Source organism: Benincasa hispida, chromosome 2 (assembly GCF_027475165.1).
Source record: "Benincasa hispida cultivar pf3 chromosome 2, pf3_genome.v1.1, whole genome shotgun sequence".
Classification (NCBI taxonomy): Eukaryota; Viridiplantae; Streptophyta; class Magnoliopsida; order Cucurbitales; family Cucurbitaceae; genus Benincasa; species Benincasa hispida.
Window position 1 is genome coordinate 62,064,094 of NC_143479.1, and position 19,011 is coordinate 62,083,104.

Genomic DNA, 19,011 nt, shown 5'->3' on the forward strand with positions numbered 1-19,011 from the left:
ATGAGTCCTTTCAATGTGCTTTGTCTTCATCACATGTTTCCTAGAAAAATTTTCAATAGGTCATGAAAAGGAACGTGCATATTGTGGGTACAGGTAATAATTTTCAATTCTGGTAAGTCTTTCATAATCATGCTTTCATATCTTTAGGATCTTTCTCATTTAGGTGTGATATCGGTTCAATCATGTACGTCTTTTGAATTCAGGGGTTACATTAGAAAGAATATCAACCAACACGAAATGATACATCAAAAGAAATATCATCGAAACAACTCAAATGTTTTGTACTGGGTACAACATAGAAAATTCAAGATACTAGAGAATAAGAAAAAAGCATAAACATGCACAAAATCTGTCAATAACTAATTAACTTGACATCCTACATTTTAAATTTATGCTTTCCACAACGTCAAGGTAACAATAAATCTGATCTTAAACTTACCCTTTCCACAACATCAAGATAGCAATATATTTGAATAAAGATGATTGGTAACAGATGTCAAGAATATACTTGACATTTCAAACATGTAAAACTAATTCTTAATTATGGCTTATTTGACGTTCAAAGAACCGTTAAATCTTATAACTTGACATTATCAAAGAAGAGAAGTATACAAGTTTGAGCTTTGATTTCTCTCTCTCTCTCTTTTTTTTTTTTCCCTTATGACTAACTAAAGTTTATGTAGGATGATATGAGCTCCATGCTGAGGTTGAATGGTTAAAATGGATATAGGAGCATGAGTATAGGATGAAGAAAGTTCAAATGAGAAGTGTTGTAGAATCATTGACAGTGCAATTTTGGCCTCAATCATGGCAAAATTTTGTCCAACGCATATTCGAGGACCCCAACCAAAGGGGAAGAATCCAGTTTGATTCTTTGTTGCTTTTGAAATTCCCTCAGCAAATCTTTCTGGATTGAATTCATTTGCATCTTCACCCCATAGCTCTGGATCTTGATGGATAAGAAGAATTGGAAAACTCAACAACACTCCACTTGGTAAAGTCAAATTTCCAAGTCTTGTTTCTTTTTTAACAAGACGACGACTAAACACACTTGCTGGTGGGTATAATCTCAGAACCTCGTTCAAAATCATAGTAACCTATGACATTGCAAAAATAAAACATGTTATATATAAAGTCCACATTATAAAAAAAAAATAAAAAGGATGACGAGGCATCAGGCAAGGCTTTGAAACTATAATGTAACACTAGGCAACACCATGTTAGGATAAACTTACATACCAACACGAGTCTTTTCATCATGCTTTCTTCTCATTCACATGCTTCCTAAGAAAATTCTCAAGAGGTCACCCAACTAGAATTGGTTTAAGTAAGTATACTTAACTTCGAAATTCTTATGATTGAGCTATAGAAAAGAAAGGTGCACCTTGTTGGTATTGGTAGTAACTTTCAATTCTTTAGGTGATTTTCCATACTTTCATATTCTCAAAATTCCTCTATTTTGAATGTGATCTCAATTAATTTATGTGCTCTACCTAAACTCGAGTGTTACATATGATCTTTTAGTCAAAAGCTTAAACTAATAAGTGAAAGTAAAAGAGTTTGAACATAGAACCTTCTAAACCACAAGCTCTAGTACCATTTTAAATCACTAATTGGTCAAGAAGCTTAAATTAATGAGTGAAGTTATAAAATTTGATATTATACCATCTAATGGGAAACGTTTCTCCAAGCAGACCCTTTACATCAAGTTTTCAACGGAAGGGACATGTCCTATATTGCACTCTACTTTTTTTTTTTTTTTTTTTCATCTTATAGGAATCAAAACAACGTAAATGAGTAGTTAAAATTTAGGTAAGCCCCTCAAAATTTCTTCATATAGGTGGAGGATTCAAATCTTTGATCTTTTGAACAAAGCTATAATGTTGACGTACTTTGTTGAGTTACACTTTACTTATTATGTTTTCTTGATATATCTTACTCATCTAAGTGTTAGTATGAGATAATTGAAATAACAAGGAAACAATAAACAGAAAATAAATACAAGGAGAGAATCTATCACTCACAACTTTTAGTCGATTTAAACCATCAAAATCTGGTTTGTTGTAGCCAAAGACTTGTAGGACCTCAGATCTTGCTCGATCTTGCCATTTTGTATATGAGCTTAACAAAACCATGGTCCAAACTAGTAGGATAGCCGTGGTTTCTTGACCAGCTAAATAAAAAACCTTACATTCTTCAACCAAGTCATCTATGCTCATTCCAATATTCACATTTCCATGTTCTTGAATTTCATTGAAATTTGATTCTAAGAGAATGCCTAATAGATCACTATGTATAGCTTCACCTTCCTTCATTGCCCTTTGCCTTTTATTGATAAGATTCAAGAGCAAAGTTTTCATTTCTTTACTTATCTTTTTCATTCTATTGTTTAACTTTGTTGGTAGAAACCTGGAAAAAGATGATAATGAGATGAATTAGTTCTCATATTTAAACGACAAATAAGTGAATTTGTATACGCTTGAGGAAGAGAAAAAGAAATATACATATATAATAATAATAAAAGAAATAAATAAATAAATAAATAAATAAAACATAGATATAATCCTTAGGTCCTGTTTAGTAACCATCTTATTTTTTGTTTTTGGTTTTGAAAATTAAGTCTATTTCCCTTACTTTCATATCTCAAGTAAAATAGTTGAATTATTAGCGAAATTTTAAAAATAAAAACAAATTTTTTAAAAACGATTTTTTTTAGTTTTTAAAATAAACATAATTTGGTTTTTGAAAGTATTAGTAAAAAGTAGATAACAAAAATAAAAAATTTAGAGGTGAAAGCGGGTGTTTATAAGGTTAAATTTTTAAAAACTAAAAAAAGTAAAAAAACCAAATGGGCCCTAAATAAATAAATAACTATGCTTGAAGTATGGAAAATGTCATTGACTCATTTAGCTAGGAATAAATTAGTCGAGTTGCCAACATGGTATAGCCAACTAGTTTAGGCTTTATTTGATAACCGTTTCCTTTTTATTTTACCATCAATACTTCTATCTCAAGCTTTCTTGCTTTCTTACTTGCTTTTTAAACATGTTTTAAAAAACCAAGCAAAAATTTAAAAACTACAAAAAATTGTTTTTGAAAACTTGATTTTGTTTTTAAAATTTGGTTAAGAATAAATGTGTTTTTAGAAGGCATAGAAACCTACTAAAAAGTTGTATGAAAAAACAACATAATATAACTGTGTAAGTTTCTTAATTTAAGTTTTACTTCGTCCTTGCTCTCAGCAACTCGTTTAATGGATATCTTTGTTTTATGTATTTGTAAGATTTTAGGTTCTCTTGTTTAAAATTTGGCCTAGTTTCTTAGATTTTGGCATTGTGTTAAAATTTTCAAAATATGTCCCTTTGTGCTTAAATATGTACACTTTTAGCTGTATTTGAATGGAAATTTAAGATTACAAAGATTCCAGCGTAATATGAAAATTAGAACATTATTCATAGGTATTTTCATCTTCAGAGTAGAATCTCAAATTAGAGTTATGAACTAGCAGCCAACAAATTAAAATGGGAATCGACTAAATATGTCAAGAAGGGATAACAATTCACCTAACTTTCTGTATTTTATACTCTTGCTACTCTACTCAATAAATTGTGTATAAATATTTTAACCAATTTTTGCTGAAATCTACTTGTTGAATTTATTTTATTGTTGGATATTTATAATTTATTTTAGTTATAAACAAACATGTGTATTACATTTGCTTGGAATTAAATAGTTTTATATGATATTTTAAAGAATACAAATGAAATTATTTGTGACACTAAAGTTATAAAAATTTATGGTTATAACTACTATTTAATAACAAATAGTAGAAAGGAAATGTTATAAAATCTACGATAAAACATTTAAAAAAGCTATTAAAACATATATAATATTGAAATAGTTATTATGCACATAATAAATGCTACAGAAACAAGCATAGCAAAAACTTATTGTTATAAACGCTATTAGACAATCATAAATTAAAATTATGCAATAAAATTTTTTTTTATAGTGCTTTTTTTAACATTAAAAATGCTATGAAATGTTGGAGACTTTTAATAACATGAGCTATCATTTGCCTAAAATGCTATAGAAAGTCTTGTGTAGCGTTTTTTTCACTATAAAAAATGTTATAAAAATTTTTTTATAACGTTTTTCGCTAATACTATGAAAAGTTTTCATAGCATTAAACTTAAGCAATGTATTTTTTTTTATAGTAGTATTGATAGTGTTAAAAAAGCGCTACAGAAAATCACGGATTTTTAATGACATTGGCTACGAACCATTTCGAAAATACTATAAAAAGTCTACGATAACGTTTTTTAGTGCTATCTAATGTGATAATTGTTGTAATGTATTAAAAAACCAAAAAAGTAAAAAAAAAAAAAAAAAATTATCAGACAAGCCTGAAATATCATAATCTTAACTAAAAGATAAAGTAATTTTGATAATAAAAACAAACCATTGATGAAAACTATCAATATATGACCAAATATGTATTTTACCACATCTAAGCATTTAAGACATTTTCAAATTTCTTCAAAAGAAAAAAAAGACATTTTCAAAATAAATAACAAGTAATTTTCAATTAGAAAAATTAAATTTACCTCCATCCCGGTATGTAAACGGTATTACTAGTTTTAATGACCAAATTAGTCAACTCTTTGAGAAGATTAAATATAATTTTTCCTTCTTCATAAGTACTTCCAAATGCTGTTCGAGAAATGACATCAGCTGCCAAGTTTTGCAAATGAGGCATCACATCCAATTCACAAAATCCATCTTTTGATATCATTCTTTCCCATTTGCTAATCATCTCACTGCAACTCTCAAACATTGTTGGCACCATGTCCTACATGTTAATTTAAAGGTATATATGATGACTCTTTTTATATCTAGATACATTTTCAAATACATGAATTTCATTTAATTATATATATATATATATATGATTAATTGAATACATGAATCACCAAGTATACTCATAAATGTGCAACTATTTGGTGAAGAGTCTCATGTATTGGTATTCAATAATTAATATTGAGAGCCATTTTGAAGTAACTCAACGGAATTGTTCTACATTGTGTACTTGCTCGTTGTTCATTATTCCGTTGTGCAAGTTCTTCATCTGTTGATTGCAACACATTGAAGATTATCACAGCTTATGGGCCTAAGCCTTAGCTCTCAGAGAAGGAATTCTCAATCTTAGGGTATCCTAAGATTCATCAGTGAAGGAAGTTCACTAACTCGAAGGGAAGATATCATTGTGAGAGGAGTCTCATCACTAATATCATCAAGCTTAGGGGGAGCCTAAGTACATTTGAGAGGGAGTGTCACATCTAGGGGAAGTTTAGGTGACTTGGGAGTTGAGCTCTACGTGAGCCACTATAGTAGTTGGTGCATTACAGATAGTTACTACATTGTAAATTGCTTAACTCATAAATATTAGTGGATTATCTTTTCGGGTACACTACCCTCAGACGTAGGTGTTTTATCATCACTGAATTGGGTTACCAACTCTTGTGTTCGTTTACTTGTTTTTGTTTATTGTTAGAATTCTTGTTCGTGCTTTCTGTTTAACATCCGGATTTTGAGTAACAAGTCATCCTAATGCTTTTCAATTGGTATTAGAGCGGGTCACCTTTATCTTAGGTGTTTCGATTATGGATGAGATCAAAGAAGGTAACTCTACCACTCGTCCCCCAATTCTAGATGGAAATAACTATTCATATTGGAAAGCAGAATGACTGCCTTTCTTAAGTTGATCGATAGAAAAACATGGAAAGCAGTTATTGCTGGGTAGACTCATCCTAATGATGGGAAAAAAAGATTGAATCTAGAGTCATAGTGGTCTGGAGAAGAAGATGAAGCTTCGTTGGGTAATTCTCGTATCCTGAATGCCATATTTAATGGTGTAGGTCGCAACATATTCATAATAAGTAGCACTTGTGTCTCTACTAAGGAAACATGGAACATTTTTTTCCATTCCACATGAGGAAATTTCTAAAGTCAAGATGTCAAGACTATAGTTGTTGACATCAAAATTTGAGAACCTTAGAGTGCATCATGATGCGTCTATTGTTGATTTTGATTTCAGATTGTTAGATATTGCAAAAGAGTCCTTCGCTTTTGGAGAGAAAATCTCAGTAGAAGAACTTGTCCAAAATGTGCTTATATCTCTACCTAAGAGATTTTATATGAAAGTTACTGCAATTTAGGAAGCTCAAGACATAACCAAGTTGAGAGTAGGTGAACTGTTTGGTTATTTGCTTACTTTTGAGATGCCCTTGGATGGGAAGATCAAGAAGAAAAATAAGGGTATTGCTCTTCAATCCCCTGTGGGAAGAGCTTGTTGATCATGATAGAGAGTTAAAAGATTCTCTTGTTGAATCTATATCTTTACTTTTAAGATAGTTTAATCGTATTCTCAAACGGTTTGGCAAGAGACCAACCACGTACAACACCTACAAGCTTGATGGCTCTTTCCCCTCCAATTAGATTAGACATCAAAACAACAAGAAGGAAGTCTAAAAGTCTGGTTTAGTTGGGTCTAAAAAAGAAAAGCACATTAAGTGCAAAGAGTGTAGTGGTTATGGTCACATTCAGGTTGAATGCCCTAACTTCCTTAAGAAACAGAGTAAATAGTATGTCTTTGCTCTATCTGATATTGAAATAGAAGATAGTAGTGACTCAGAGGAACATGTTAAAGCTCTTGTTAGTAACATTTTGTTAGACACCTCATTCTACGAGGTTTGTGAATATGATGTTTATGCAGAAAAGTCTTTTGATGCTACGAGCCCTGAAGCATAAGATCCTTTATATCATTCTCTCTTCCTTAATGCAAGAAGACCAGAAAGCCCTTGAGGTACAAAAAAAAAAGCATTGAGACTCTGATTGTTGATAATTGTAGGCTAATGTCTACTATTGCAGAATTGAAGCAGGAACTTTCACAGGTTAAATCTGAAAAAGACACTATGAGCAAGAATGTGAGAATGTTGAACACTGGTACTGAGACTCTTGAAAGGACCCTAAAAATAGGAAAGGCAACAAGTAATAACTTTGGCATTGGTTGTTTAGCAAGCAGTAGTTAGCATAATATACAGTTTAAAGGGAAACAAACGATTATGTTTGTTAAAGCTCAAAATCCAGAGTCCTAAGGTGTTACAAAACCTCCCACCCTCAATCCAATTGAGAAAGGTAATAATGTGTTTAGGTGGAGATGAATTTGTCACTATTATGGAAAATTGGGTCATAAACGTCCTTTTTGCTATCAGTTATTGAAAGATCTTTACAGACCCCCTTTTCTCAAAAGGTTTGCTCACTTCCTTCAAAATTATAGACCTAGATAGAGCATGATAAAATAGGTTGGAGAGAGAAGAGCAGTTAAAACAAATGCAATGTTGTCTTGATCTCCCTCATATCGTCCACCAAAGGCGATTGGTACTTAGATAGTGGTAACTCGCGTCATATGACTGGTGAAAAGAGTTATTTATCTGATCTCAAATCTGACAGTTTAAGAAAAGTCACTTTTGGTGATGGTGCGAGTGGTAAGATCATTGGAAAAGGAACTTTGAATTATCCAGGTCTTCCAAAATTGAATGATGTAATATTGGTTGAGGAGCTTATTGCCAATCACATTAGCATCAGTCAGCTATGTGACTAAGGTTTGAACGTGAGTTTTACCATAAACAAATGTGTTGTTATAGACAATGTCAAAGCACTTGTCATGACAGGTACGCGCTCATCTGATAATTGTTATTTGTGGAGTTCTGATAATTCTTCGCAGGTTTACCATTTTTCTAGGATAGATGAAGCTAGCCTATAGCATAAATGCCTTAGGCATGTTAGCATGAAGACCATACAAAAGGCTTTTGGCAAGAACGCTATACCTAGTCTCCCCTATTTGCCTATATAAACTAGAATTATATATAGGGATTGTCAATTGGGAAACAAACTCACACTCCTCACAAGTAGACAGGTCATTCTGGATCATCTCGTATTCTCAAACATTTTCATATGCACATTAAGGGTTCAATGTAGTCAGAAAGTTTAGGGTGGGGGGGGGAACCATATGTCTTAATTGTTGTTGATGACTACTCGAGATTCACTTGGGTTCGTTTTCTTCGAGATAAATCTGACACTTTTTCTGTGTTTTAAACTCTATATCCCCAATTGTAACACACAAAGGAGTTGAATGTTATTCAAATTTGGAGTGATCATGGGCTTGAAAACTCTCAGTTCGCTGAGTTCTACCAAAGTGTTGGAATTCATCATGAATTTTCAACTCCTATTACACCTAATTAGAACGGAGTTGCAGAAAGGAAAATCAGGACTCTTCAGGAAATGGCTCACTTGATGATGCATGCCAATGGGATACCATATCAGTTTTGGGCAGATGCACTGAACACATCTTGTCATATCCATAACAAGATTGTTTTATGACCAGGAACTTCGAGCATTATCTATGAGTTGTGGAGAGGAAGAAAACCAAATACAAAGTATTTTCACATCTTTGGTAGTACTTGTTACATCCTGGTTAACAGAGAGGCCATGAGGAAATGGGACTCAAATTCAGATGAAGTATTTTCCACTGGGTAGTCCTTAAATAGCCGAACCTACCCGGTTTTCAATAAATGTACTTGCACTATCATATTAACGTAGTAATTGATGATAATGTCTCCTCTTACGATTCCTCCTCTACATCTAAAGAAGACCCCTCTTCAACTCAGCTTGTTAATACTGATGCTCCTAACATTCCTTTTGACAAGCCCTCTGATATGCAGTCGAGTACTCCGATGGAAGACATCTTGGATATTTCTGAGCAGACAGAAAGAAGTAACAAGCAACCTTCTAATAGGATTCTTAAAAACCATCCTTCTAGTAACATTATTGGTGATTTTATTGAAGGGGTGACAACGAAAAGGAAAGACAAAGTCGACTATCTAGAAATGATAAGTAATATTTGTTTCACTTCCCAGGTTGAGCCAAACAATGTCAAAGAAGCCCTTGAAAATGGATGTTGGATCAATGCAATGTAAGAGGAGGTTGGGAAGCTTATTAGAAACGATGTTTGGACACTTGTCTCCCGACTCGTCTGTAAATGTCATTGGAACAAAGTGAACTTTTAAGAACAAGACTGATGAGAATGAGAATGTGACCAGAAATAAGGCTAGATTAGTGGCTCAAGGTTACACACAATTATAAGAAATAGACTTTGATGAAACTTTTGCTCCTGTTGCAAGGCTGGTAACAATTAGACCGTTGCTTGATATTTCATGTTTTTTGAAATTTAAACTATACCAAATGAATGTAAAGAGTGCCTTCCTAAATGGGTATCTAAAAAAAGAAGTGCATGTCGCTCAACTCAAGGGTTTTGTTTAGTCTTCTCATCTTGACTATGTATATAAACTCAACAAAACACTTTATGGTCTTAAACAGGCTCCTAGAGCCTAGTATGAACGATTGACCCAATTTTTGGTCAACAATGGGTACTAGGTGGTGTAGATAAAACTTTTTTTGTGAAGATCTCTCTAGAGAGCTTTGTTGTTGTCCAAATCTATGTCAATGACATTGTTTTTAAAGGAATTTCACAGGAGATGGTCAAGCATTTTATGAAATAAATGCAACAAAAATTTAAGATGAGCATGGTAGGGAAATTGTTCTACTTTCTGGACTTTCAAAGGGGAATCTTTGTTTCCTAGAGTAAATATGCCAAGAACTTAGTAAAGAAATTTGGCCTTGAAAATGCTAGTATTAAGAGAACTCTGACTCCAATGCATGTAAAGTTATCAAAAGACTCTGATGGGAACCCAGTTGACGAGAGTCTATACATAAACATTATTGGAAGCTTGTTCTACTTAATAACTAATAGATTAGATATAGCCTTTGTTGCCGGCATGTGTGCAAGGTATCAATCATGTCCAAAGAATAGTCATTTGCTGAGTGCCAATAGGATAATCAAATACATAAATGGGACAAGTGAATATAGTCTATTATACTCATTTGATACTAGTAACTCTTTGGTTGGCTATTGCGACTCTGATTGGGCTAGAAGTTCAGAGGATAGAAAGAGTACTTCTGGAAGGTGTTTCTTTCTTGGGAATAATCTGGTTTCTTGGTTTAGCAAGAAGTAAAAATTGTTTCTCATTTTATATAGCTGAAGCCGAATATATTGCTGCAGGGAGTAGTTATACACAATTGATTTGGATGAAACATATGTTACAAGAATATGATGTCTCACAAGATGTCATGACTCTTTATTGTGACAACTTAAGTGCAATAAATATATCAAAGAATCATGTTCAACATAGTCTAACTAAACACATAGACATCAAACATCACTTCATTCGTGATCTTGTAGAGAGTAAGCATATCTTATTAGAGCATGTCAGCATGAAATACCAATTAGCTAACAATTTTACCAAGGCTCTTGATGCTGGTCGGTTTGAGGCCCTAAGAGTTGCCTTGGATCTGTGCATTTTGAAGGACTAACAATTACTGATTTCAGCTTATCAAACGTGGAAGGTGAAACGGTTAATTGATGATCAAATTATATTAATTATGGTTGGTATTGGGTTAAAGAAATTCAAATGTTATCTGATTTCAAATATCTTCCAAACTTGAACTCTCATTGACTGAAAGTGACAGTTCCTCTCTCAAATTCATGCCTATCTTTTGTAAACCATCCCCGAGGGTTTATTTACTTGAGTTTAGTATGATTATCTGATGGTCAGTACTAGAATAGACACACACACTTCCAATGAAAAAAATGGTGCGTTATAAGGAGAAAGTAAAACAGAAAAAGGTTATTGAAAAGGATGTTCCTCTAGTTTCCACGAATAAGTATGTTGTTCGTGTTCGTGGCATGTCTACTTCAAAGAATGAAGTTGGTGTCCCTCCTTCGATGGCTAAACACAGACATTTTGGTTCTAGTCAATCGAGCAAAACGAAAGGAAAAGAAAAAGTAAGTTCTTCGTCTCCCACTTTGACTGATTTGGTTGGTGAGGGTGTTGACATTTATCCTGAAAAAGGCAAGTCCTTTTCCGATGGTTCTCTTAAAAGCATGCATGAGTTTATCGTTTTGCCTAGAAACCCTAAGGTTGTCTCTAGTGAGTTTGTCCGTGAACAAACTAAAGACAGGGTTTTTGAGGGTAGGGTTACGAATGACAACAACCTTATTTCTGGTTTAGATAATTTGACTTCTACTATTTTTTACTCTGGTTTGGTTGCTGAGAGAAATGTTGGTTCTGCTACATTGGAGACAAAAAATGTATTATTGTCTGATTCTGATGTTAATGCATTAAGTGATTTTGTTGACAAAATTGTTTTTGAAACTCTGGTATATGTGTCTTCTTTACCCATTTGCAATGACTTGAGACTTTTACTGATAATGGGAATAGAATTATTGAAAACCCTGATGAAAGGGATTTCAGTATTCTCCTGGTACAGCTGCTTGGCTGATCAGGGTGTTCAGAGTATTGGAAGGGAAAGTGTTGCAGTGGTTCCTCACATTGCTGAATTTGTGACAACTAGTGTTGTCTCAACAGAGGATCGCGTGTCTCATGAAACTAGTGCCGAGAAGGAAGATGTTCATCAGGATGTTGAGGATTCTGATTCAAATGATAATGTATGTCTTCAGAACTTACTGGCAAGAAGATTAAAGATGTTAAAAGTGGTGGTGATACATTCTTTAAAACATCAAAGTCTGAATTTGATCAGGGCGACTCTGAAGATATTTTTGATTCTCTTGAAGACAATGTCTTGAAGGATTCTCCTCCTAGCCTAGCTACCCATGCTTCTATCAGAACCTTGCTTCCTTGAATGTGTCCTCTGTTCCTTTAGACAGTGTGTCCTTTCATATTGAGTTGGGAGCCAGCCTGTGGAAATATGTGATTCAAAGGAAGATTGTTGATGAAAAGAAACTGTCTGACCGAACTAAAAAATATTTTGATCTTGTCAATCTAATTTTATAAGCTCAATTGGATAGGATTGTGTTAAATTTGGGTCATTTCTATCCCCAACTTGTCTGAGAATTTATTGTCAATCTTCCTCCAGATTTTGAGAATCCAACCAGTCCATATTTTCAAAAGGTTCATGTGTGTCATCATCCATTTGTTTTCAATGCTGATATGATTAATAAGTATTTAATTCAAATGGTGTCTGTTGATATTCCTAAGAAATGACCTTCCTGGAGAGAGCTTGTCTTTGAGTTGACAAGAAGAGCAAGGACATCCTGGCCTAAGAAAGGGCAATTATCTACTACAATTATGAGCTTTAAGTATACAACTCTTCATAAAATGGGGATTTTCAACTGATGTCTCTCTTCTCACAAGTCTGGGTTGTCAGTTTCTTTTGCTACTTTGTTATTCCAAATTGGCACTGGTATTCAGTTTGATTTTGGTACCTTTGCACTCTATTAGATTAAACGACACATTGAGTCATAAGCTTTAAACTGCCCACTTGTTACCCTCGATTGATATGTGTTGTTTTGTTGGCTCAAAAACCCAATCTTGTTGGCCCTGACGAGGCTGTTGACCCTGCTCCAGCACTTATTTCTATTCACCCAAAGCTTCTCCAAAATTTTCATGTTCTGATCTTGCTATTCCCCCTATTGAAGCCTATGTTGATGGTCTGAGTTCGAGGTTCATAGAATCTCCTTTTGGCAGTCGTGTTCTACAACATCTATCTACTAAATTCAAAGATATTGATGATGAATAGTTGCAGCTTCAGGAATGAAGAGAAGTTGTGGCCAAAGTGTTAAAGACAATACATGCAACATTGGCACGTTTTGCTGCGGCCTCTTCTTCTCATGCCCAACCTTAATTTTTAAGCTAGAAAGGGTATCAAGTGTAAAACAGTTACATTCTATTTATTAGTTACAACAATTTATTTGTTACATTCTGTTATAACAATTTATTTGTTACAACAGTTATGATTCTGTTTGAGTTTGTTTGTATTTTCTAGCTGTTAGTTAGTCAAGCAAACTAACAAGTTCTTCTATAAAAGGAACTTGAAGTATGTAAATACAATAAGTGAAAGTAATAAGAATGTATTTCCACATACCTTTTCTCTCCATTTGTTAAAGGAGGAATGTTGTGACCATGTTTTGTTTTGTGGTTGTTAATGTTGATGGCCTGATGATTTGATATCCTGTTGCCGTGATTATGTTATTTTGTTTTCTGTACGTATAATATTGAAAATTTTGTTGATTTTGGATGTTCTTCTCTGGACCTTTTGTTATTATTGTTTTTGTTAAGACTTTATTCTTGACATTCATACATCTTATTTTGATAGCTACTTTTTTGTTATGCCATAAAAATATAAGCTAAAGGGGGAGTTTGTTGAAAATTTCATTCGATTGGTTTTATATCTTTCTAAGACCTTGGTTTCTGAAAAAATTTGGCGGTTGGTTTTTTCCTAATATTTTCCTTTAATGAGGCATGGATTATTTTCTCTTATTTGGGAGTTATTTCCTTTTCTGAATTCGTGTATAAAAGGTGTGGTTTATTGAGAGCCATTTCGAAGAAGCCGAATTGTATTTTTGAGAGTAAGATGTTTTCTATACCTCGACCAAACTGTTCTACATTGTGTACTTGTAGTTGTTCATTATTTCGCTATGCAAGTTCTTCGTCCGTTGATTGCAACACATAGAAGATTATCACGACTTAGGGGGAGCCTACGCCTTAGCTATCAGAGAATGGATTCTCAGTCTTAGAGGGAGTCTAAGACTCAGCTACGGAGAGAGAGTTCTCCATCATAGGGGGATCCTAAGATTCATCAGTGAAAGGAGTCCACTAACTCGAAGGGAAGATAAGGAATCTCATCACTAATATCATCAAGCTTAAGGGAGCCTAAGTACATTTGAAAATGAGTCTCACATCTAGGAGAAGTCTAGTTGACTTGGGAATTGAGCTCTACGTGAGTCACTGTAGTAGTTGATGTATTATAGATAAGTACTACATTGTAAATTACTTAACTCATCAATATAATGGATTGTCTTTCCTGAGCACACTGCCCCTAGACGTAGGTGGTTTATCGTTGAATTGGGTTACCAACTCTTGTGTTTGTTTACTTGTTTTTGTTTATTGTTACAATTCTTGTTAGTGCTTTTTGTTTAACATCTGGATTTCGAGTGACAAGTCATCCTAACGCTTTTTCAGTCTCTTGAATTATACTGTGAGGGTCTACTACGTTTCCAACATGTGGTTATTAGAGTCAAGATCAGAGATGTCATCAAATGGTTACATGTTGAAATCTCAACTTTCAAAATTTAATGGGAAGAATTTTAGTTAATAGAATATACAAACGAGAATGTTATACCATTCACATAATTTGTGAGATATTGCTGAAAGAGGATACACTCAAGTTCAGAATCGACATAGAATCACTAATTAACAAATGCTGAGTTGAGAGAAAATTAAAAGAAAAACGAGAAGACTTTATTCCTTTATTTATCCAACCTACTGATGAAGGAATCTTTAAAAGAATTTTAACATCTACTCCTGCAAATATGGCTAGGTATGTTTTACAATCTACATATCAAGGAGAATATAGGAATTATAGGACGGAGTTATTTAGATCCTATAAAGATCATGTAAGAGACCAAAAGCGTTGAAGATCTTTTTAATCGTATTCTTGTGATTGTCAACCATTTGAGATCAAATTGATAAGAAATAGTTTGATAAAAATAATTATACTTCCACTTATGAGGAAAGCCATTATATATTAATCATGAGAAAACAAGTAAAACATTAAAATAAATAAATAAATAAAAATATTATCAAATGAGACCTAAAATTCTTCGTTTATTAATTTTTAATAGTTAAGTTTATAAACATTATTTCTATTCTATAAATTTCTTTATTTCGTTTTTTGCATTTTAAAACTTTTTCTAAAATCCAAGTCAAATATTAAAAACTAAAAATAGTAGTTTTCAAAAACTTATTTATTTGGGAGCTTATGTTAAGAATTCAATGTTTCTTTTAAAAGATAAAAACCATAATTTAGAAACTTAGAAGAAACAAACATAAATTTAAAAATACGTAAGACTAAAAATGAAATCAATATAGTGGCAGTTGTTCCATATTTTAATGCATATCTTGTTCTAAGTATTTCATCGTACTCATATATAGAAACTTGAAATAAAATTTCCCATAAGAAAATTGAAAGATTCTTCTTAGATTTGCTAAGAGATGAGGGAGAGAAAAACATACCTTCAACTTCTCAAAATGAAAAGCAGGGTTGATTATTTTTCTATGTTTAGCCCATTTTGCCCCTTCATGATTAATAAGTCCATCAAAAAGCAACCTACCAAGAGGGTTGATAGTTGGCTTTTGAAAGTCAGTGTACAAAGAAAAGGCAGCTTTCAATTGCTCAGGGTCCATGATGTACACTCTTGGATATGGTCCAAGCCATGTGAATGAATTCTTCCCTACATTTATACAAACACTACACTTTATGTTAGAAAATATAGTTAAACAAGGAAATCCATTAATGCATGATATAGTGCTTAGGTTAGAACTTTGGAACATATTCTTGTTTGTAAGGTGAACTAAAAAACGGAAGAAGAAAATCGGGTCTTGTTAGTAGTCAGTTGATTTTTGAAAATTGTACTTGTTTCTTCTTAAATTCTTACATTGGTTTTCATCTTTCCTAAGTAAAGAGTTAAATTCTTAACCAGATTTCAAAAACAAAAATAACTTTTTAATTAATTAATTTTTTTTCTTTCAAAACTTGACTTGTTCTTGAAAACATCGGTGGTAGAAAATAGATAACAAAATAAAGAAACCTAGAAGTGAAAGAGGTAATTATAGGCTTTATTTCCAAAAATAAAAAACAATAAAAATAAAATAGTTACCAAATGGACCCTCAATTTTTAGTCTTTTAATTTAATGAGAGTGAGTCTATTTTTACTTTAAATTTCTCGATTTCTTTTAGATTAAACTTTAAAAGTTGAAGTAACGTCTTTACATGTTGAATATCACAAATTAAAAAACACATATATATTTTTATATATTATTTAAGGATAATTATTTTAAATGATAAAACTACTGTTATAGTAAAATGTTATTATCTATTCGTGACAGACACACCATTTTTCTATATTTGTAAATAAGTTACTTTTATATTTAAAAACAACTTTATATTTAATTAGTAGGATATAGTACTCAAATAAATAAATAAATAAATAAAAAACAATAGATTACAAATAAAAGAACTAAGTGTCGGTCGAAAGTAAACACATAGGGTTGGACTTTTGTTGAATTTGGTAGATTGATTAGTTAGAGTTCTTTTCTTTCTTTTTCTTTTTTTTCAATCAATGGTAAATGTAGCAAAAAGCCAAGCAGAAGACAAAAATTATAATATTTATTCAAGTCTAAGGTCATGAAGTTTAAGATAAAAATTGTTCTTCTCCCGTATATGCAAGTAAAGATAACAATAAGGTCGTGAAGTTCAAGTTAAAAATTATTTTGAGGAGAAGATCTTGGTGTTAGATTGATGTTCTAAATTTTTTATATTATCATAATTTGTTTATATCAATCCCAATACTTGTATATGTCATTATTTTTTTTCTTCAAAGATATTGAATTCTAATAAAAAGAATTAGATTTCACAACTAGAAAAAAACACAATCCGAAGAGTGAAAAGATAACGACAAAAAAACAACCAAACACACTATACAATACAACTTAAAAGGAAAAAAAGCGCCCGACAAAGAAAGCTACCATGAATCCTTCTAAAAAAGCACTATAAGATTTTTTAGGTAAAAACAAAAGTAAAGTGGCTAAAGAATTAAAGGTAAGACATAGAAAATCATATTTTTATACAAATAATAATGAATATATGAATAAGAAAAAAATATTTAGGTGCATTCTAGGCTACTCCAATTTCGAGCATCTCAATCAACTTTTCAATCATAATTTATATTTAAAACATTATTTATTGTTGTTATTATTTTTCTTTTTGAATACAATAATTGTATCCTCAAACTCTAAGAAAGAAGTATATAAATTCTAAACTCATTTAAGACTTGTACTAATTTCTGTATATCTCACACTAAGCTGGCAAACACTAATAATAATAAGAACTTAAGTGCAGTTCAGTGTGTAACTCGTACGTGATCATTTATTTTTTTAAAAAAAAATAACTAAAAAATAATTTTCTTTTATTGTCCCTATTCATTGCTTTATTAAAAGGTATGCTCGCTCTAACAAAAAATGAGTTACCATATTTGTGAATGGTATGATGTATTGATGGGATGACACGTGGAGCAATATCATGTGAGAAGCTCATGGGTTTGGATTTGGCTTGTTCCATCACGGCGGCCATGTCGTTCACGTCGCCGGAGTAAAGACGGTAAGAATTTCCGGCGAATCCTTGCTGTCTCAGCCACTTCTCAAGTTTCTTCGGCCTCAACCAGATCCAGTTAAGAAATCTCCATCCCCATCCCACTAAACACACCATAATCACCATCCAAATTGAATCGCTGAAATCCATCTTCAGACACAGAGAGAGAGAGAGATTTGAAGGCAGTTGGATGAATCTTAAGCTTTAATATATATACCTATACATACATATATATGTTATGTATGTCTATATATAATATATAACACCCCCCTCCCATTCCTTAGCCATCCCACTCTCGTTGGGTTCCTCCGATATTGTCGATATCTAGAAGTTCAATGTTGATGTGATATGATCTTATAAAATGACAGAAGAGAGTTTGGATGGATTGTTCGTGATCATGAAAGTCATGCTCTTAAGTGGTTGTAAATCTACCAAAAGGAGGGGGAAGGTGTTAGTCTTCTTGAAGCTGAGGCTATTATGAGGGGTTGAAAGCAGGTAAGCGGGAGTGAATGGTCTCAAACCGCCGTGAGTGGTTGAATTCAATGCCCCTAAGGTCGTTAATCTCGTTAATATTGTGAATTCATCTTTTTTTTTTTTTTTTTTTTTTTTTTTTTTTATATTTAAGTGGTTATTGAGGACATTAGTTTTATAATTATTGGTAAGTATTGAAATGCCTTGAATCTGTTTGCTGACGCTTTGAATAATCTAGTACGGGGTCTCGCTACCTGGTCAGCGAGTCGGGGTCCAGGGGCGGCGCGCCCTGGTGGGAAAGAGAATAAAGCAATCCATACTTTTGCTACTTTGACATCTTCTATGAGTTGTTCTTTGATTTGGAAAGATGTTTTTTCAGATAATATTTTGATTTTCTTCATCATCCTTGACAAGGATGCTAGATTGTAATTGTCTTTCTTCTCTATGTATCGGTTTGCCTAAAAAAGCTTTACTATAAAAACAAAACATTATTTCATAGGTGAGAGTTGCCACATTTATCCAAGGGAAATGTAATAAATCAGTGGTAATTGAAAAGTAGACCATAGTTGATTACATTTGTTTCTGTAATCTTAATGATATGTGGGGCCACATCCAAGTTTGTAATGGAATAATGCAATCCAATTAAGGTGTGGGTGATCAATCCGATTGCGTTTCACAATTACGTGGGACCCACTAGTCGATACTATTACTGTTATAGATAGTGTTATTGTTACCATATGAGAATTATGAATCTGTCATACTTATTGTCACCGTAGTTCAAAATTTTGGTCAAGATCCCGAAATTTTGAAATTTCGAAGAATTTCAATTTTCCTCCAATTTCTTTCGAAATTTTGATTTTTTAAAAAAGTAATTAGCTATGCTAATTCAAGGGAAGTTTTTTTTTCCTCTTTTACCATACAAAATTCTTATTTTCAAGAAACCACATATTTTCATTCAAATATTTTCTATTGAATTTTTACATCATTTTACTTCAAACTTGATTTAACGTGAGTTTTTTAATATTTCTTTCATTTTCTCTCAAGCTCCTATGTACTTGTAGAATTTTCTTTTTCTTTTTTCTTTTTCATTCTATTATGTTCTGTTTAATGTTATGGTTTTTCTATTCTTATTATGTTATGCTATATTAGTTCAATGCTATGATTTTTCATTTTTGTATCAACTTTATTTTGTAA

At 32.5% G+C, this 19,011-nt stretch overlaps 1 protein-coding gene across 1 annotated transcript; it reads right to left on the minus strand.

Annotated features, from left to right (window-relative positions):
- Positions 1-441: 441 nt before the first annotated feature.
- LOC120070852 (cytochrome P450 CYP72A219-like) lies at positions 442-17,894 on the minus strand. Its single transcript, XM_039022739.2, has 5 exons — positions 17,226-17,894; positions 15,213-15,430; positions 4,608-4,852; positions 2,025-2,409; positions 442-1,097 (listed from the first exon to the last, which is right to left on the minus strand). The coding sequence occupies exons 1-5, from the start codon at positions 17,494-17,496 to the stop codon at positions 669-671; spliced, it is 1,548 nt and encodes a 515-aa protein (XP_038878667.1). The 5' UTR covers positions 17,497-17,894; the 3' UTR covers positions 442-668.
- Between the last annotated feature and the right edge of the window lie 1,117 nt (positions 17,895-19,011).